Consider the following 17,115-nt stretch of genomic DNA (forward strand, 5'->3'; position numbering starts at 1 on the left):
ATAAATACAACAAGTTTTATTAGGTCTGCCACCCCATTTACATATATTCAGGTTAATGAAACAAATAATGAAGTATTTGCTGTTCATTTTTAAACTTTACATCAGTGATATAAAGGGGACAATCTTGGGCAAATTTTAGAATTTAAACCAATTTTCTGTTACACAAAGATAAGATGATTGAGATTGGTGAAAATGTCAGAACAAAGCAGCATTATTGAAATGAACTGTCACTGGATCCCTAATTGAAGATTCAAGACTTGTAAAACGGCATTTGGGCTGATTTTTGTGTGCAACAGTTGCTTGTTTCTCAGTATAGCTTTTAGCTCTTCACTTCCACGTTGTTTCTTCACCTGGTTTCAGTTCCCTAAAAGGAATGATAGTGTGATTTATTAAAATGTACAACACTTCAATTCGGATTCTTGTGGTGAAGTAATAATGTCCCTATCTTTGAGCATGAAGGCCTAGGTTCAAGTCCCAACAGCTTCAGAGGTGTGTCATAACATGTCTGAACATGTTGACTGTGGTACTCTGGTAGTATCCTTTCTAATGAGCCAGGAGGCCTAGATTCAAGTCCCACATGTTCCATAATATTGTCATAACACATCTGAACAGGTTGATTAAAAATATCTATAGCTATTCAACTACAGTAGTACCTAACTAGATATTCAATTTTATCACAATCTTTCTTCACTATTCAATTAAAGCAGTAATTCATTCATAGCTTTTGAGTCAAATATTCTGATTCCAGAAAACATTGCAGCTGCAGACTGGCAATTTATATCCAATATTTCCACATGCAATATCATCATACAGTTTATAAATGTTGAGATTACCTTCCAAATGCTTTTAACAAGTCACTTTCCCCTTCTCTTAAACTGTAGGAAAAACCCCTGTACTCCGTCCAATACTGATTAGTTTGAAAGAGAGAGACTAATATGGTAAAGAGACAAAAGTGTGATCCCCCACTTCCAAATAAGCATATATGCAATCCTGAAATCAAATCCATAGCTCATGGTCGTATCTCCAAACGCCAAAGAAATAAGAAAATCACAGAAGCAGCACGATGAAGTATATGAAAAACCTGAAATGATCGAGCTGGAATACAGTAATGTAGACATGATTGAATACTGTTTTAAAATAAAGTTAAAAATCACAACACCAGGTTATAGTCCAACAGATTTAATTGAAAGCACACTAGTTTTCGAAGCGACACTCCTTCATCAGGTGGTAGTGGAGGGCTCAATCCTAACACACAGAATTTATAGCAAAAATTTACAGTGTGATGTAACTGAAATTATACATGGAAAAACTGATTGTTAAGCCTTTAATCAGTTAGAATACAGTGATAGTTTCACTTCTTTCGTGTGTAAATCACAAAACTTTTTTTTTTAAAAAGTTGCATTCTTTCTATGTATAATTTCAGTTACATCACACTGTAATTTTTGCTATAAATTCTGTGTGTTAGCCCTCCACTACCACCTGATGAAGGAGCATCGCTCTGAAAGCTAGTGTGCTTCCAATTAAACCTGTTGGACTATAACCTGGTGTTGTGTGATTTTTAACTTTGTACACCCCAGTCCAACACCGGCATCTCCAAATCATGACTGTTTTAAAATAGCGTCTCTGCATTTATACATCATGATCCTATCTTTGCCATCCAACATCTTATTTGCTTTGTTTTATGTAACCTGGATATATTTTGTTTTATCGACATCATCACTAAAACCCCAAGATTTCTTTCCTGTTTCAAGGCTTCAACAACATTCCCATTTAGTATCCATAGGATGTTGAGGTTTTAGTTAAGAATAAAAAAGGAAGCACGTGTCCAGTATAGCCAATGGAGATCGACTGAATCCTTAAGAGTATAAAGGCAGTAGAAGTATACATAAGATGGAAATCAGGACGGCAGAAATGGGACATTAATTACCTTTGGCAAATAGGGTTAAGGAGAATCCAAAGGGATTTTATAAATACATTAGGACAAGAAAGGTAACTAGAGAGAGAATAGAACCTTTCAAAGATCAGCAAGGCAACCTATGTCTGGGACCGGAGGACATGGGGGAGATACTAAACAATTATTTTACATCACTGTTTACTGTGGAAAAGGACATGGAAGATATAGAATGTGGGGAAATAGCTAGTGACATCTTGAAAAATGTCCATGTTACAGAGGAGATGGTGCTGGATGTCTTAAAACACAAAGGGGGATAAATCCCCAGGACCTGATCAGATGTACCCTAAAACTGTGAGAAGCTAGGGAGTTTCCTGCTTGCTGAGATATCTGGATCATCAATAGTCACAGATGAGGTGCTGGAAGACTGGATGTTGGCTAACAAGGTGCCACTATTAAAGAAAGGTGATAAGAAAAAGTCAGAACTATAGACTGATGAGACTGACGAGACTGATATCAGTGGTGGGCAAGTTGTTGAAGGAAATCCTGAGGGATAGGCTTTACATGTATTTAGATAGATAAGAATTGATTAGGATAGTCAACGTGCAAAGGAAATCATATGAACTTGATTGAGTGTTTTGAAGAAGTAACAAGGAGGGTTGGCGAGGACAGTGGTGGGTGTGATCTAAATGGACCTCTGTAAGGCATTTGACTAGTTTTCCCATGGTAGACTGGTTAGCAAGGTTAGATCACATGGAATACTAACTATTTGGATACAGAACTGGCTCTAAGGTAGAAGACAGAGGGTGGCTGTGGAGTGTTGCTTTTCAGAGTGGAGGCCTGTAGCCAGTGGTGTGCCACAAGGATCAATGCTGGGTCGATGCTTTTTGTCATTTACATAAATGATTTGGATGTGAATATAGGAGGTACAGTTAGTAAGTTTGCGGATGAGACCAAAACTGAAGGCGTAGTGGACAGCAAAGAAGGTTACCTCGGAGTACAACAGGATCTTGATCAGATGAGCCAATGGGCCAAGGAGCGGCGGATGAAGTTTAATTTAGATAAATGGGAGGTGCTGCGTTTTAGAAAAGTAAATCAGGGCCAAACTTGTATACTTAACAGTGTTGCTGAACAAAGAGACCTTGGAGTGCAGGTTCATATTTCACTGAAAATGGAGTCGCAGGTAGATAGCATAGTGAAGAAGCTGTTTGGTATGCTTTCCTTTATTGGTCACAGAATGGAAATTGGGAGGTCATCTTGCAGCTGTACAGGACATTGGTTAGGCCACTTTTGGTCTCCCTGCTATAGGAAGGGTATTGTGAAACCTGAAAGGGTTCAGAAAAGATTTATGAGGATGTTGTCAGGGTTAGAAGGTTTGAGCTTAAGGGAGAGGCTGAATAGGCTGGGGCTGCTTTCCCTGGAGCATCAGAGGCTGAGGTTGATAAGACCATGAGGGGCATGGATAGGATAAGTAGACAAGGTCTGTGGGAGTTCAAAACTAGAGGGCTTGGGTTTAGGGTGAGAGGGGAAAGATTTAAAAGGGACCTAAGGGGCACCTTTTTCATGCAGAGGGTGGTACCTGTATGGAATGAACTGCCGGAAGAAGTGGTGGAGATTGGTACAATTACAACATTTAAAAGGCAACTGGATGTATGTATGAACAGGAACTGTTTGGAAGGATATGGGCCAAGTGCTGGGAAATGGGACTAGATTAATTTCGGATATCTGGTCAGCATGGATGAGTTGGACTGAAGGGTTTGTTTCAGTGCTGTACATCTCTATGACTGTGACCAGAACTGTCAAAATTAAAATCTTACATTTCCCTGTGTTAAATTACATCTGCCACAGTGCCAATGATTCAGCTGATAAAGATCCTTTTGAATTTGTACACACAACTATTCATCTTTGGACACTGCTTGTCTGAAAGGCTACATTCTCAAGGTTACCATCAAGAACTGTTTACAATTGGTCATTGTTTTATATATATCCTCTGTGGTGCTAGAATTACTTAAGCTAGGAAGGAGGGCAATCAATTTAGAATTGGAAAGTTGCTGAAGTAAATAGACAGAAAGAAAAGCATTTAGGAAAATGGGAAGCTGCAGAAGAAAAAGAAAACTAGGAACAGGAAAGAGAGCAAGCATTAATTTTGATAAATCAAAATAAATAAATAGAAGTTTACTGTGAGAGGCTAACTGGCATCTTGAAACAAACATGTTACTGGAAAATACATACCTAATCACATATTTCACATTGGTATTGTCATCTTAGACAATGGCAGATTGCAATTTCCCAATAAATATTGTTCATGTAAGAAAGGCACAAATGTTGGATATTCATCTTCCAGAAGTGTAAGTAGTAATCCAAGATCCTTTCTAACAGAGCATCAAAATACCAAAATAGCTACATCCAGTTTCAAAGATTTGGGATAAACAAAATATTATAAATATTGAAGTTTAGTGAACTATTCAAATAATGGTGGTTGAGTTCATGACTGAAGTGGGAGCATAAGAATTAAGCAAGAATTTACAATTACACACCACCTTGAACATAATAGAACATCTCAAAGTGTGTTACAGAGTATTATCAAATACGATATAAACAGGTAGCTTTCAAAAATATTGATGCAAAATAGAGATGTGGGGAGGCAGTGAGGTTTCTAGATGGAATTTCAGAGTTTGAAGCCTCAACTGCTGTAGACACAGTCATCAATGATGTGGCAATTAAAATCAGGAATGCTAAAGAAGCCATACTTAGAAGAACGCATATCGTGGAGATAAGAGATGAGAATTTTAATACTGAGAAGTTACTTATTGGGGAAAGTAATAGGTCCAAGAATAGAATTATTTCAGAATGCTTTTGAATTTCCAAAAAGTGTTTGATAAGGAACCACAATTAGGCTCCTTAATACAATGAGAATATAACATGGCAAAACATTAGGTTATGCACTTTGACAGGAAGAATAGAGAAGCTAAACATAATTTAGATAGTGAAAGACTGAAGAAAGCTATGAGAGGGATTTGGACATCCTTATATTTAAGTCACAAAAAGTTAGCGAAGTTCAGCAGGTAATAGGGAAGGCAAATTCAGTGTTTGCCTTCATTCCAAAGGGAATTAAGAGTAGAACAGGGACGTCTTGCGCTTGTATACTGCCTATACAAGGCACTAATTAGACTACAGCTGGGTTACTATGAACAGTTCTGGGCCCCATTATCTACGGAACAATATAGTAGCATTGGAGGCAGTCTAAACTGACTTTACTAGGCTGATCCCAGGTATGGAGGAACTGTCTTGTGATAGGTTGAGCAAGCTGGGCCTGAACTCATTGTAATTTAGAAGAACATGAAGCAATCTTATCACAACATATAAGACTCTTAGACAAAATTAGAGATGTGGTGGACAGCAAAGAGGTTTACTTCAGATTACAACAGGATCTTGATCAGATGGGCCAATGGGCTGAGAAGTGGCAGATGGAGTTTAATTCAGATAAATGCGAGGTGCTGCATTTTGGGAAAGCAAATCTTAGCAGGACTTAATGGTAAGGTCCAAGGAGTGTTGCTGAACAAAGAGACCTTGGAGTGCAGGTTCATAGCTCCTAGAAAGTGGAGTCGCAGGTAGATAGGATAATTAAGAAGGTGTTTGGTATGGTTTCTTTTATTGATCAGAGTATTGAGTACAGGAGTTGAGAGGTCATGTTGTGGCTGTACAGGACATTGCTTGGAATATTGCATGCAATTCTGGCCTCCTTCCTATCGGAAAGTTGTGAAGCTTGAAAAGGTTCAGAAAAGATTTACACGGATGTTACCAGGGTTGGAGGATGTGAGCTACAGGTAGAGGCTGAACAGGCTGGGGCTGTTTTCCCTGGAGTGTCGGAGGCTGAGGGGTGACCTTATAGAGGTTTACAAAATTATGAGGGGCATGGATATGGTAAATAGGCAAAGTCTTTTCCCTGGGGTCAGGGAGTCCAAAACTAGAGGACACAGGTTTAAGGTGAGAGAGGAAAGATAAAAAAGAGACCTAAGGGTCAACTTTTTCACACAGAGGGTGGTATGGGTGTGGAATGAGCTGCCAGAAGTAGTGGCGGAGGATGGTACAATTGCATCATTTAAGAGGCATTTGGATGGTTATATGAATAGGAAAGGTTTGGAGGGATAGGGCCAGGTGCTGGCAGGTGGGACTAGATTGGGTTGGGATATCTGGTCGGCATAGACGGGTTGGACCGAAGGGTCTGTTTCCATGCTGTACATCTCTATGACTCTATAACTTGACAGGGTAAATACAGAAAGGTTGTTTCTCCCTGTGGGAGAATCTAGGACCAGAGGGGATAATCTCAAAATAAGGGGTTGCTCATTTAAGATAGATGAGGAGGAATTTCTTCTCTCAGATGGTAGTGAGTGAATCTATGAAACAAACAGAAAATGCAGGAGAAACTCAGCAGATCTGGCAGCATCTGAACAGAGAAACAGAGTTAAAATTTTATGTCCAATTTGACTTCTTCAGAACTCTGAGGACTGCTCCCAGACCTGCTGAAGTTCTCCAGCATTTTCTGTACTTGTTTCAGATTTTCAGCATCTGCAGTATTTTAATTTTAATTTGAGTGAATCCGTGGCTTTCTTTCCAACACAGGGCTGTAGAGACTGGGTTATTTCGTATATTTAAGGCTGAGAGAGACAGAGTTTTAATCAGTAAAGGAATCAAGAGTTATGGGGGGAAGGCAGGAAAGTGGAATTAAGGATTATCAGATTTTCTGTAATCAAGTTGAATGGCCGAATAGACTCGATGGACCGAATGGCTTTCTTTTGCTCTTATTTCCTGCAGTCTTATGACAAATAGCATTTTATGGAAGTTAAGACATTGGACTGAAGTTTTGAATGAGCTTAAGTTTATAGAGTGTGTGAAATGAGAGGCTGGCCATGTGTATGCTGGGACAATAAAGTCTAAAGGCAACAAAGGCATGGATGAGAGTTTCAGCTTATATTCATAGAAAGAAAAAAGCTATTCAGCTCTCATATCGAAATCTCTGCAAGTGGCTGTACAGATAGTAAATTCATTGGTAACCTTCCAAAATTCCAGATTCTGTAATGATTCCTGTAGATTAGAAGCTTGCAAATGTGACCCCAATGTTTAAGAAAGGAGCAAAGGGAAGGAAAAAAGCCAACAGGACTGGGGGGGGGGGGGGGGGGGGGGGGAGGAAATATCAGGGATAAGGAGTTTTTTTGAAAACATCAGATGGTGAATCTTTGGAATTCTCTTCCCCAGAGCACTGCAAAAATTAGTATATTTAAGGTAAAGTTTGATAAACTTTGATTATCAATGGCATGAAAGGTTATGGGATGGTGTGGACAAAAGTCATTGAAATGGTGGATCATGTAGGAGGGCATTAAATGATGGAGCAGGAGCAAATTTTCTCTGAACCCTTTCCAAAATCTTGGATCTCCCTATGTTTAGGATGCAGAATTAGTAATCTAACTTATGTCTAAACAATCTCTTCCCATCTTTTTTACCCTCAACAGACATTAGAAGGATAATTTTATAAGCCAATAAACATTGTCATTGTTGGCAAATCATGGACACCGGAAAAAGTCCTACCTTAGAATAAACAGGTATACATTTTTAAAATTTTTGTTAAAATTTTAAATTACCAACTTAATGATACTTATCAAGATTGACAGAGGTTTGTCTTAAAATAAGTAAGAGCCTACCTGTAAATAACACAATATGGAATCAAACTATAAATCTCATACTCACCGTTTATACAATAAACTTTTGTTTCTGAAAGCAGTAAGTTTGCTATCATTTCTTCTATCAAGATAACATCCCAATACAAATCCCAGAGGAACAAGGATATTTGCCCAATGTTCACGTACAATGTTAATGAGACTCATTATACTGAGGAAAGAAAAACAAAAAAACTCAAATGTACAAGCCAAATTCCTGATTAAATGGTGCTGCATTCCTATCTGCATATCATGCACATCTCATATCTAAAACTCCTACGTAAGTATCATGACTACCCATTTATTTTGGCATGAAGAGTATGGTGCTGGAAATGCACAGCAGGTCAGGCAACATCCAAGGAACAGGAGAAGATTCCTGATGAAGGGCTTATGCCTGAAACGTCGATTCTCCTGCTCTTCAGATGCTGCCAGACCTGCTGTGCTTTTCCAGCACACAGTCTCAACTCTGATCTCCAGCATTTGCAGTCCTCACATTCTCCATTCAGTTTGGCCATTTATCGGCTCTGAGTTTAATAGAAGCATATCTATGATTTTTTAGTTCAAATAAACACATGACATGAGCCCTAGATGTGCATATGTTTTTGAATTGTCTGAAGGAGGTATTAAATTACAATTAATGTGAGAAATGGCTGTACCAAGATGGCAACATATCCATGAGCTGAAAGAACAGTTAATCTGTCTTTTAATGAGTTCCAGTGCAAAAAGAATTATAGAAGAACTGCTAGGTTTCCTCACGTAAAGAATTTTAATGAATACCACATACTTCTTGTTACATTGTGAACTCAAATATTAATTTGTTTTTTTAGGAACTTTAGCTTTTTGGCATATTGGCTTGGCAGCCAAGTATTTCAACTGATGGAATGACAGTGCTGTCAATATTCTAACTAATTACACAGTTTATTTGTTCAAAATATTATCAACTAGTCACATATTGGACAGTCAATTTGATACAAAATAACTCAATATTCTGATTACTACCTTCAACAGAAATATGCCAGTATTTTGCAAGATTAGTCATAACACTAAACAGTTGGCTAGCTCTAATAAATATGTTCCAACATTAAAGTTCACTCGCAAAAGCTCAACAGCAAATAAGAATCACCATTCAAATGGTAAAAAATCTTGCAGAGATGCTGAGTTCACTGCTTTTCGTCATTTACATCAATTATTTGGATGTGAACACAGAAGGTATGGTTAGTAAATTTGCAGATGAGACCAAAATTGGAAGTGTCGTGAACAGTGAAGAAGGTTATCTTGGAGTACAACAGGACCTTGATCAGATGGGCCAATGAATGGCAGATGGAGTTTAATTTAGACAAATGAGAGGTGCTGCATTTTGAAAAGGCAAATTGGGCATGATATATACATTTAATAGTAAGGTCCTGGAGAGTGTTGCTGAACAAAGACCTTGGAGTGCAGGTTCATAGTTCCTTGAAAGTGGAGTCCCAGATAGACAGGTTAGCAAAGTAGGCGTTTGGTATGCTTGCCTTTATTGGTGAGTGCATTGAATTAGGAGGTTATGTTGTAGCTGTAAGGACATCGGTTAGGCTACTGTTGAAATACTGGATGCAATTCTGGTCTCCTTGATATAGGAAGGATGGACTGAAACTTGAAAAGGTTCAGAAAAGATTTACAAGGATGTTGCCAGGATCAGAGGGTTTGAGCTATAGGGAAAGGCTGAAAAGGCTGGGGCTATTTTCCCTGGAATGCCAGAGGCTGAGAGGTCGCCTTATACAGGTTTATAAAATCATGACGGGCTTCGACAGGGTGAATAGCTAAGGTCTTTTCCCCCAGAGTGGGGGCTTCCAAAAATAGAGGACATAGGTTTAAGGTGAGAGGAGAAAGATTTAAAAGGGGCAACAGAGGGAGGTGTGTGTATGGAATGAGCTGCCAGAGGTGGTGGAGGCTGGTACAATTCCAACATTTAAAACGTATCTGGATTGGTATATGAATAGGAAGAATTTAGCAGGATATGGGCCAAATCCTAGCAAATGGAACTAGATTAATTTAGGATATCAGGTAGGAAAGGACTAGTTGGACCAAAGGGTATTTACATGCTGTTCAGCTTGGAAACAGACCCTTCGGTCCAACTCATCCATTCAAACCTGTTACAGTCCTCACATAAAAATATTTGTTTCTCTCATTTTAGCTTTCTCCTCTTCCTGCATTAGCTTACTACTCATCCTTCTTTCTGTGTGGAGGCACTGAGAGTTCTTCTCAAAAATCACAGGCACTGCGGATATCTAGGCTTGGGTCATTCAGAAAATAAAGTGCAGAGAGAAGAAAAGACTGACTTGATCCATAAGACCACATCTCAGTACATGATAAATGCCAGCAACGCTGGGATTCTGGGTAATCCAAGATGGAGGACAGGGAAAATTTCTGGCTCTAACAGCTGCTTCTTTCTGAAGGTGCCGGAGGTGATTTCCTCGAATTCGAGGAGCAGCAATTACTGTTTCATATGCTGTAGCATTGTTTTGGAACTTTGGAAAAGAAAGTCAAAACAACAGCAGTTTTAAAAGGGAGAAGAACAGACAAAGGAAGCACATGGTGAGATCAGTGCAGGGGAGAGAGAGAAAAATAGAGTGTACCTGCACAGTACTGCCTTTGCTGTTTGAATTCCTGTATTGCTGGACATCGGAGTGCGTCTGGGAAAATTAACAAACCGTGAAATTCACAACTGATCTTGGAGGAACTGTTTGGGCGAAGTTCACAGTACAGAATCAGATAAGTTAACTGTGACCTACAGAAAGTTTGCAGTAATGAGCAGAGTGGGTTTTTTCTTGATTATGTTTTTTGAGATATGTCTCTTGATTAAACTTAAAATATAAGCCGTAACTATTCATCTAACCTGGGGCAGTGTTTTGTAGAGGAATAAGACAGTATTATTTTCTGGGTCTGGAGATTGTGAAGGAGCAAAAATGGCCTTTAGTAGAGTGATATGTGCTTCTTGTCAGATGTGGGAATTTAAAGAGAGTTTAAGGGTTACTACAGATTATATCTGCTATAAATGCTGTTGGTTGCGAATTTTATCAGATCGAATGGATCGGTTGAAGAGGCAGTTAGAAGCAATGAGGAATTTGCAACAGCAACAGCATGTGATGAATGGCAGTTAAAGGGAAAATCTCAGATACAGTCACAAAGATGGGTTAACTCCAGGAAAGGTAGGCACCTAGTGCAGGTGTGTTCTGTGGCTATACACATTTCAAACAAGTATGCTGTTTTGGAAAATGTAGGGGGTGATGGATTCTCAGGGGAACATAGTACGAACAGCCAAGTTTCTGGTATTGAGACAGGCTCTAACGCAATGAGGGGTACGTCGGGTTCCAAGAGATTAATTCTGTAAGGGGATTCTCTAGTCTGACGTACAGACAGATGTTTCTGTGGCCAGCAGTGAAAAATCAAAATGGTGTGTTGCTTCCCTGGTGCCGGATCAAGGATGCTGAGAGGGTGCAGAATGTTCTCAAGGGGGGACGAGGGGCCAGCAAGAGGTCATTGTCCACATTGGAACCAACAACATAGGAAGGGAAAAGGTTGAGGTTCTGAAGGGTGATTACAGAGAGTTAGGCAGAAATTTAAAAAGGTCCTCGAGAATAGTAATATCTGGATTACTCCCGATGCTACAAGCTAGTGAGGGGAGGAATGGGAGGATAGAGCAAATGAATGCATGGCTGAGGAGCTAGTGTATGGGAGAAGGATTCACATTTTTGGATCATTGGAATCTCTTTTTGGGTAGAACTGACCTGTACAAGGAGGACAGATTGCACCTAAATTGGAAGGGGACTAATATACTGGCAGGGAGATTTGCTAGAGCTGCTTGGAAGGATTTAAACTAGTAAGGTGGGGGGGGGGTACAGAGGGAGGAAAGAGATCAATCTGAGACTGGTACAGTTGAGAACAAAAGAGAGTCAAACAGTCAGGAACAAGATAGGACTAATAAACTGCAATTATTTCAATGCAAGGGGCCTAACAGGGAAGGCAGATTAACTCAGGGCATGGTTAGGAACATGGGACTGGGATATCATAGCAATTACAGAAACATGGCTCAGGGATGAGCAGGACTAGCAGCTTAATGTTCCAGGATCCAAATGCTACAGGAAGGATAGAAAGGGGATGCAAGAGAGGTGGGGGAGTGGCATTTTTGATAAGGGATAGCAATACAGCTATGCTGAGGGAGGATATTCCTGGAAATACATCCAGGGAAGTTATTTGGGTGGAACTGAGAAATAAGAAAGGGATGATCACTTTATTGGGATTGTATTGTAGACCCCCGAATAGTCAGAGGGAAATTGAGAAGTAAATTTGTAAGGAGATATCAGCTATCTATAAGAATAATATGACAGTTTTGGTAGGGGATTTTAACTTTCCAAACATAGACTGAGACTGCTGTAGTGTTAAGGGTTTAGATGGAGAGGAATTTGTTTACTGTTTACCTACTAGAGAAGGTGCAAAGCTTGACTTACTCTTGGGAAATAAGGCAGGGCCGGTGACTGAGGTGTCAGTAGGAGAGCACTTTGGGGCCAGTGACCATAATTCCATTAGATTTAAAATAGTGATGGAAAAGGATAGACCAGATCTAAAAGGTGAAATTCTAAATTGGAGAAAGGCCAATTTTAACGGTATTAGGCAAGAACTTTAAAAAGCTGATTGGGGGCAGCTGTTCACAGGTAAAGGGACGGCTAGAAAATGGGAAGCCTTCAGAAATGAGATAACAGTAATCCAGAGAAAGTATATTCCTGTTAGGTTGAAAGGAAAGGCTGGTAGGTATAGGGAATGCTGGATGACTACAGAAATTGAGGGTTTGGTAAAGAAAAAGGAAGCATATGTAAGGTATAGACAGGATGGATCGAGTGAATCCTTAGAAGAGTATAAAGGCAGTAGGAGTATACATAAGAGGGAAATCAGGATGGCAAAAAGGGAACATAAGATAGCTTTGGCAAATGGAATTAAGGAGAATCCAAAGGGTTTTTACAAATATATTAAGGACAAAAGGGTAACTAGGGAGAGAATAGGGCCCCTCAAAAATCAGCAAGGCAGCCTTTGTGTGGAGCCACAGAAAATGAGGGAGATACTAAACGAGTATTTTGCATCAGTATTTACTGTGGAAAAGGATATGGAAGATATAGGATGTAGGGAAATAGATGGTGACATCTTGAAAAATGTCCATATTACAGAGGAAGAAGTGCTGCACGTCTTGAAACTCAAAGGTGGATAAATCCCCAGGACCCAATCAGGTGTACCCGAGAACTCTGTGGGAAGCTAGAAAAGTGATTGCTGGGCCTCTTGCTGAGATATCTGTAATATCGATAGCCACAGGTGAGGTGCCAGAAGACTGGAGGCTGGCAAACGTGGTGCCACTGTTTAAGAAGGGTGGTAAGGACAAGCCGGGGAACTATAGATTAGTGAGCCTGACGTCGGTGGTGGGCAAGTTGTTGGAGGGAATCCTGAGGGACAGGATTTACATGTAATTGGAAAGGCAAGGACTGATTAGGGGTAGTCAACATGGCTTTGTGAGTGGGAAATCCTGTCTCACAAACTTGTTTGAGCTTTTTGAAGAAGTAACAAAGGGAATTGATGAGGGCAGAGCTGTAGATGTGATCAATATGGGCTACAGTAAGGCGTTCGACAAGGTTCCCCATGGGAGATTGGTTAGCAAGGTTAGATCTCACGGAATACAGGGAAAACTAGCCATTTGGATATAGAACTGGCTCAAAGCTATAAGATGGTGGTGGTGGTGGGTTGTTTTTCAGACTGGAGGCCTGTGACCAGTGGAGTGCCACAAGGATCGGTGCTGGTTCCACGACTTTTTTTGGATGCAATAACGACTGAGCTGTTTATCCTCAACACCACTTTCCTGCTTTAGCCCCATAACTCTTGATTCCTTTAGTGATTAGAAACCGGTTTTTTTAGATTAGATTACTTAGTGTGGAAACAGGCCCTTCAGCCCAACAAGTCCACACCGACCCGCCAAAGCGCAACCCACCCATACCCCTACATATACCCCTTACCTAACACTACGGGCAATTTAGCATGGCCAATTCACCTGACCCGCACATCTTTGGACTGTGGGAGGAAACCAGAGCACCCGGAGGAAACCCACGCAGACACGGGGAGAACGTGCAAACACACAGTCAGTCGCCTGAGTCGGGAATTGAACCCAGATCTCTGGCGCTGTGAGGCAGCAGTGCTAACCACTGTGCCACCGTGCCGCCCGGTCTACCTCAGATTTCATTGTATTTAACAACACAGCCTTGACAACTTTGTGGTAGAGAATTCCATAGGTTCATCATCCTCAGAAAAAAAATCCTGTTCATCTTGTTTAAATAGGCGACTCCTTACTCTAGAGATGATGCCCTCTAGTCCTCGACTCTCCCAATAGGGAAATCAACTTGGTTGCACCCGGTCAAGCCCCCTAATTGTATACATTTCAATACGGTCACCTGTCAGTCTTCTAAACTCCAACGATTAATAATTCTTAACAAAAAAACTGACGCAACTGACTTCCGTGGCCATCTCTTTTCCTCGGTCCTGTACTTTCAAACATTTAACCAGCCGCATAATTCCTCTCCTGGTCTCCCCTAAATAAGGTCATTACCCATTTCTCCAAGAAATCTCATTAGTATTTACTTGCCTCATTTTATAACCTGAACTTATCCACTCACACTCCTCCCTTCCTGCGTATTGTTTGTGGGTGGTTTCTGCACATTTTAAAATATATATGTTCACATCCAGGTGGCCCTTGGTGTATTTGAGAGGCAGTGGGCCCGTCTCTGACCTCTGCAGCGGGAGAGAAGGTGACGGGGAACTCCCTCCCTCCCATCAATCCGGTTGGGGCGGGGGAGGAATTCTGACCAGGAAAACCTAGGTTAGGGCTAAACCTGGGATGCCAGGGTTCGGCCTGAGCAGAGTTAGACCCACACTCACCTTCAGCTGCAGCACTGGGCCTGAGGAGGCCTCCTCTGTACAACCTGGTCAACCGGCAGAACCACTCACACCCGGGAGCGGGGGGGGTGGTGGTGAATGAGTGAGGTGGTAGGGTCCATTCACCTCTGACCCGCTGACGTAGTGGAGGCAAGATGGCGGCCTGGGCAGCGGGAGCCGCCGTTTGGCTCGTGTTTTGAGGAGAAAGAAGGGGAGCAACCCAAGCCGGCCCACCCCGCCCCCCCCCCCCTCACAAAACGGCGCGGGGCAGCGGCCTCGGCGTTTAATTTTTAACCCCGGTATGTTCTACTTTAAATTGTGAAAGAGTCGCGTTTTCAAGACTAAACGCTGGAAGTGTTAGGAGTAGGCGGTGGAGGATTTTAGTCCAGAGACCTCCCCCTCCCTCTGTCTCTTCCCCCGATCCCCGCCTCGGCATCCAACAGGTTTCCACACTTCTGTTCAGAAATGTTCCCCATCCAGAAACTTTCAAACGCACAGGGGCTGACACAAGCGTTCTTCTGTATCAGTATAGTCCAGTCAAAAAGTGTGGTGCTGGAAAAAGCACAGTAGGTCAGACGGAAGAAGCCTTCATCAGGAAAGGCTTATGCCCGAAACGACCTGCTCTGCTTTTCTAGCGCCACACATTTTGGCTCTGATCTCCAGCATCTGCAATCTTCACTGTCTCCTCGTCAGTATAGTTCAGTTCCAAGTGGTGTAGTTGACGTGTGATTTGTCTCTACTTCATTAGAGTGACCAACTTTAAAAATACCATGAAATAAAGAACAGCAGATGCTGGGGATCTGAAACAAAAAAAAACCAGACCTTGCTGGTGACCTCATTACATCTGGCAGCATCTGTGGGGAGAAGACAGAGGTAACGTTTTGGGATACGGTGATTATTCACCAGAACAATGTTTACTCTCTTTCCACAGATGCTGTAGGACTTGTTGAGTTTTGCCAACAATTTCTGTTTTTGATTAAAAGTACAATAATTTGTAATTCCTTTATCATAACCGAGTAAAATATTTTCACGTGGGTACACAGACATTTAGGCAAAAGTGGGTACTGCAGATGCTGAAGATTAGAGTCAAGATTAGAGTTGTGCTGGAAAAGCACAGCAGGTCAGGCAGCATCGGAGCTGCAGGAAAATCAACATTTCGGGCAAAAGCCCTTCAGGATTTTTGCCGAAATGCTGATTTTCCTGCTCCTCAGATGCTGCCTGACTTGCTGTGCTTTTCCAGCACAACATATGTTTGGGAAGGCAAGGACTGATTAGGGATGGTCAACGTGATTTGTGCGTGGGAAATCATGTCTTACAAACTTGATTGAATTTTTTGAAGAAGTAACAAAGAGGATCGATGAGGGCAGACCGGTGGACATGAACTATGTGGACTTCAGTAAGGCATTCGACAAGGTTCCCCATGGGAGACTGGTTAACAAAGTTAGATCTCATGGAACGCAGGGAGAACTAGCCATTTGGATACAGAACTGCCTCAAAGGTAGAAGACAGAGGGTGATGTTGGAGGGTTATTTTTCAGACTGGAGGCCTGTGACTAGTGGTGTGCCACAAGGACCAGTGCTGAATCCACTATTTTTCATCATTTATATAAATGATTTGGATGTGAACATAGGAGGTATAATTACTAAGTTTGCAGATGACACCAAAATGGGAGGTGTAGTGGACAGAGAAGAAGGTTACCTCAGATTACAATGGGATCTTGGTCAGATGGGCCAATAAGCTGAGAAGTACCAAATGGAGTTTAATTTAGATAAATGCGAGGTGCTGCATTTTGGGAAAGCAAATCTTATCAGGACTTATACACTTAATGGTAAGATCCTAGGGAGTGTTGCTGAACAAAGAGATCTTGGAGTGCAGGTTCATTGCTGCTTGGAAGTGGAGTTGCAGGTTGATCGGATTGCGAAGAAGGTGTTTGGTATGCTTTCCTTTATTGGTCAGAGTATTGAGTACAGGAGTTGGGAGGTCATGTTGCAGCTGTATAGTACATTGGTTAGGCGGCTATTGGAATATTGCGTGCAATTCTGGTCTCCTTCCTATCAGAAAGATGTTGTGAAACTTGAAAAGGTTCAGAAAAGATTTACAAGGATGTTGCCAGGGTTGAAGGATTTGAGCTATAGGAGAGGTTGAATAGGCTAGGGCTGTTTTCCTTGAAGCATTGGAGGCTGAGGGGTGACCTTACAGAGGTTTATAAAATCATGAGGGGCATGGATAGGATAAATATTCCTATTTCTTTTCCCTGGGGTCTGGGAGTCCAGAATTAGAGGGCATAGGTTTAAGGTGAGAGGGGAAAGATATAAAAGAGACCTAAGGGGCAACATTTTCACTCAGAGGGTGGTATGTGTATGGAATGAGCTGCCAGGGGAAGTGGTGGAGGCTAGTACAATTGCAACATTTAAAAGGCATCTGGATAGGTATATGAATAGAGTTTGGAGGCATATGGGCCATGTACTGGCAGGTGGGACTAGATTGGGTTGGGATATCTGGTTGGCATGGATGAATTGGACCGAAGGGTCTGTTTCCATGCTGTACATCTCTATGACTCTAAATGAT

General features: G+C 41.4%; 2 protein-coding genes across 3 annotated transcripts in view; one reads left to right on the plus strand and one right to left on the minus strand.

Moving 5' to 3' along the window:
• On the minus strand, positions 1–14,660 carry LOC132818376 (NADH dehydrogenase [ubiquinone] 1 beta subcomplex subunit 1-like). 2 transcript variants are annotated; one of them, XM_060829349.1, is made up of 4 exons: positions 14,551–14,634; positions 10,218–10,274; positions 7,637–7,777; positions 1–364 (listed from the first exon to the last, which is right to left on the minus strand). In XM_060829349.1, the coding sequence occupies exons 2-4, from the start codon at positions 10,262–10,264 to the stop codon at positions 328–330; spliced, it is 225 nt and encodes a 74-aa protein (XP_060685332.1). In that variant the 5' UTR covers positions 10,265–10,274; positions 14,551–14,634; the 3' UTR covers positions 1–327. The 2 variants fall into 2 exon arrangements, with proteins under 2 accessions (XP_060685332.1, XP_060685333.1); XM_060829350.1 differs by lacking the exon at positions 10,218–10,274 and having other exon boundaries at positions 14,551–14,660.
• A 33-nt stretch (positions 14,661–14,693) lies between these two features.
• cpsf2 (cleavage and polyadenylation specific factor 2) overlaps positions 14,694–17,115 on the plus strand; it is a 43,383-nt gene continuing 40,961 nt past the window's right edge. The window contains exon 1 of the mRNA XM_060829348.1: positions 14,694–14,846. The gene's annotated coding sequence lies outside the window, so the exon portion shown is untranslated. The remainder of the gene's footprint in view (positions 14,847–17,115) is intronic.

This window comes from Hemiscyllium ocellatum, chromosome 8, assembly GCF_020745735.1.
Source record: "Hemiscyllium ocellatum isolate sHemOce1 chromosome 8, sHemOce1.pat.X.cur, whole genome shotgun sequence".
NCBI lineage: Eukaryota > Metazoa > Chordata > Chondrichthyes > Orectolobiformes > Hemiscylliidae > Hemiscyllium > Hemiscyllium ocellatum.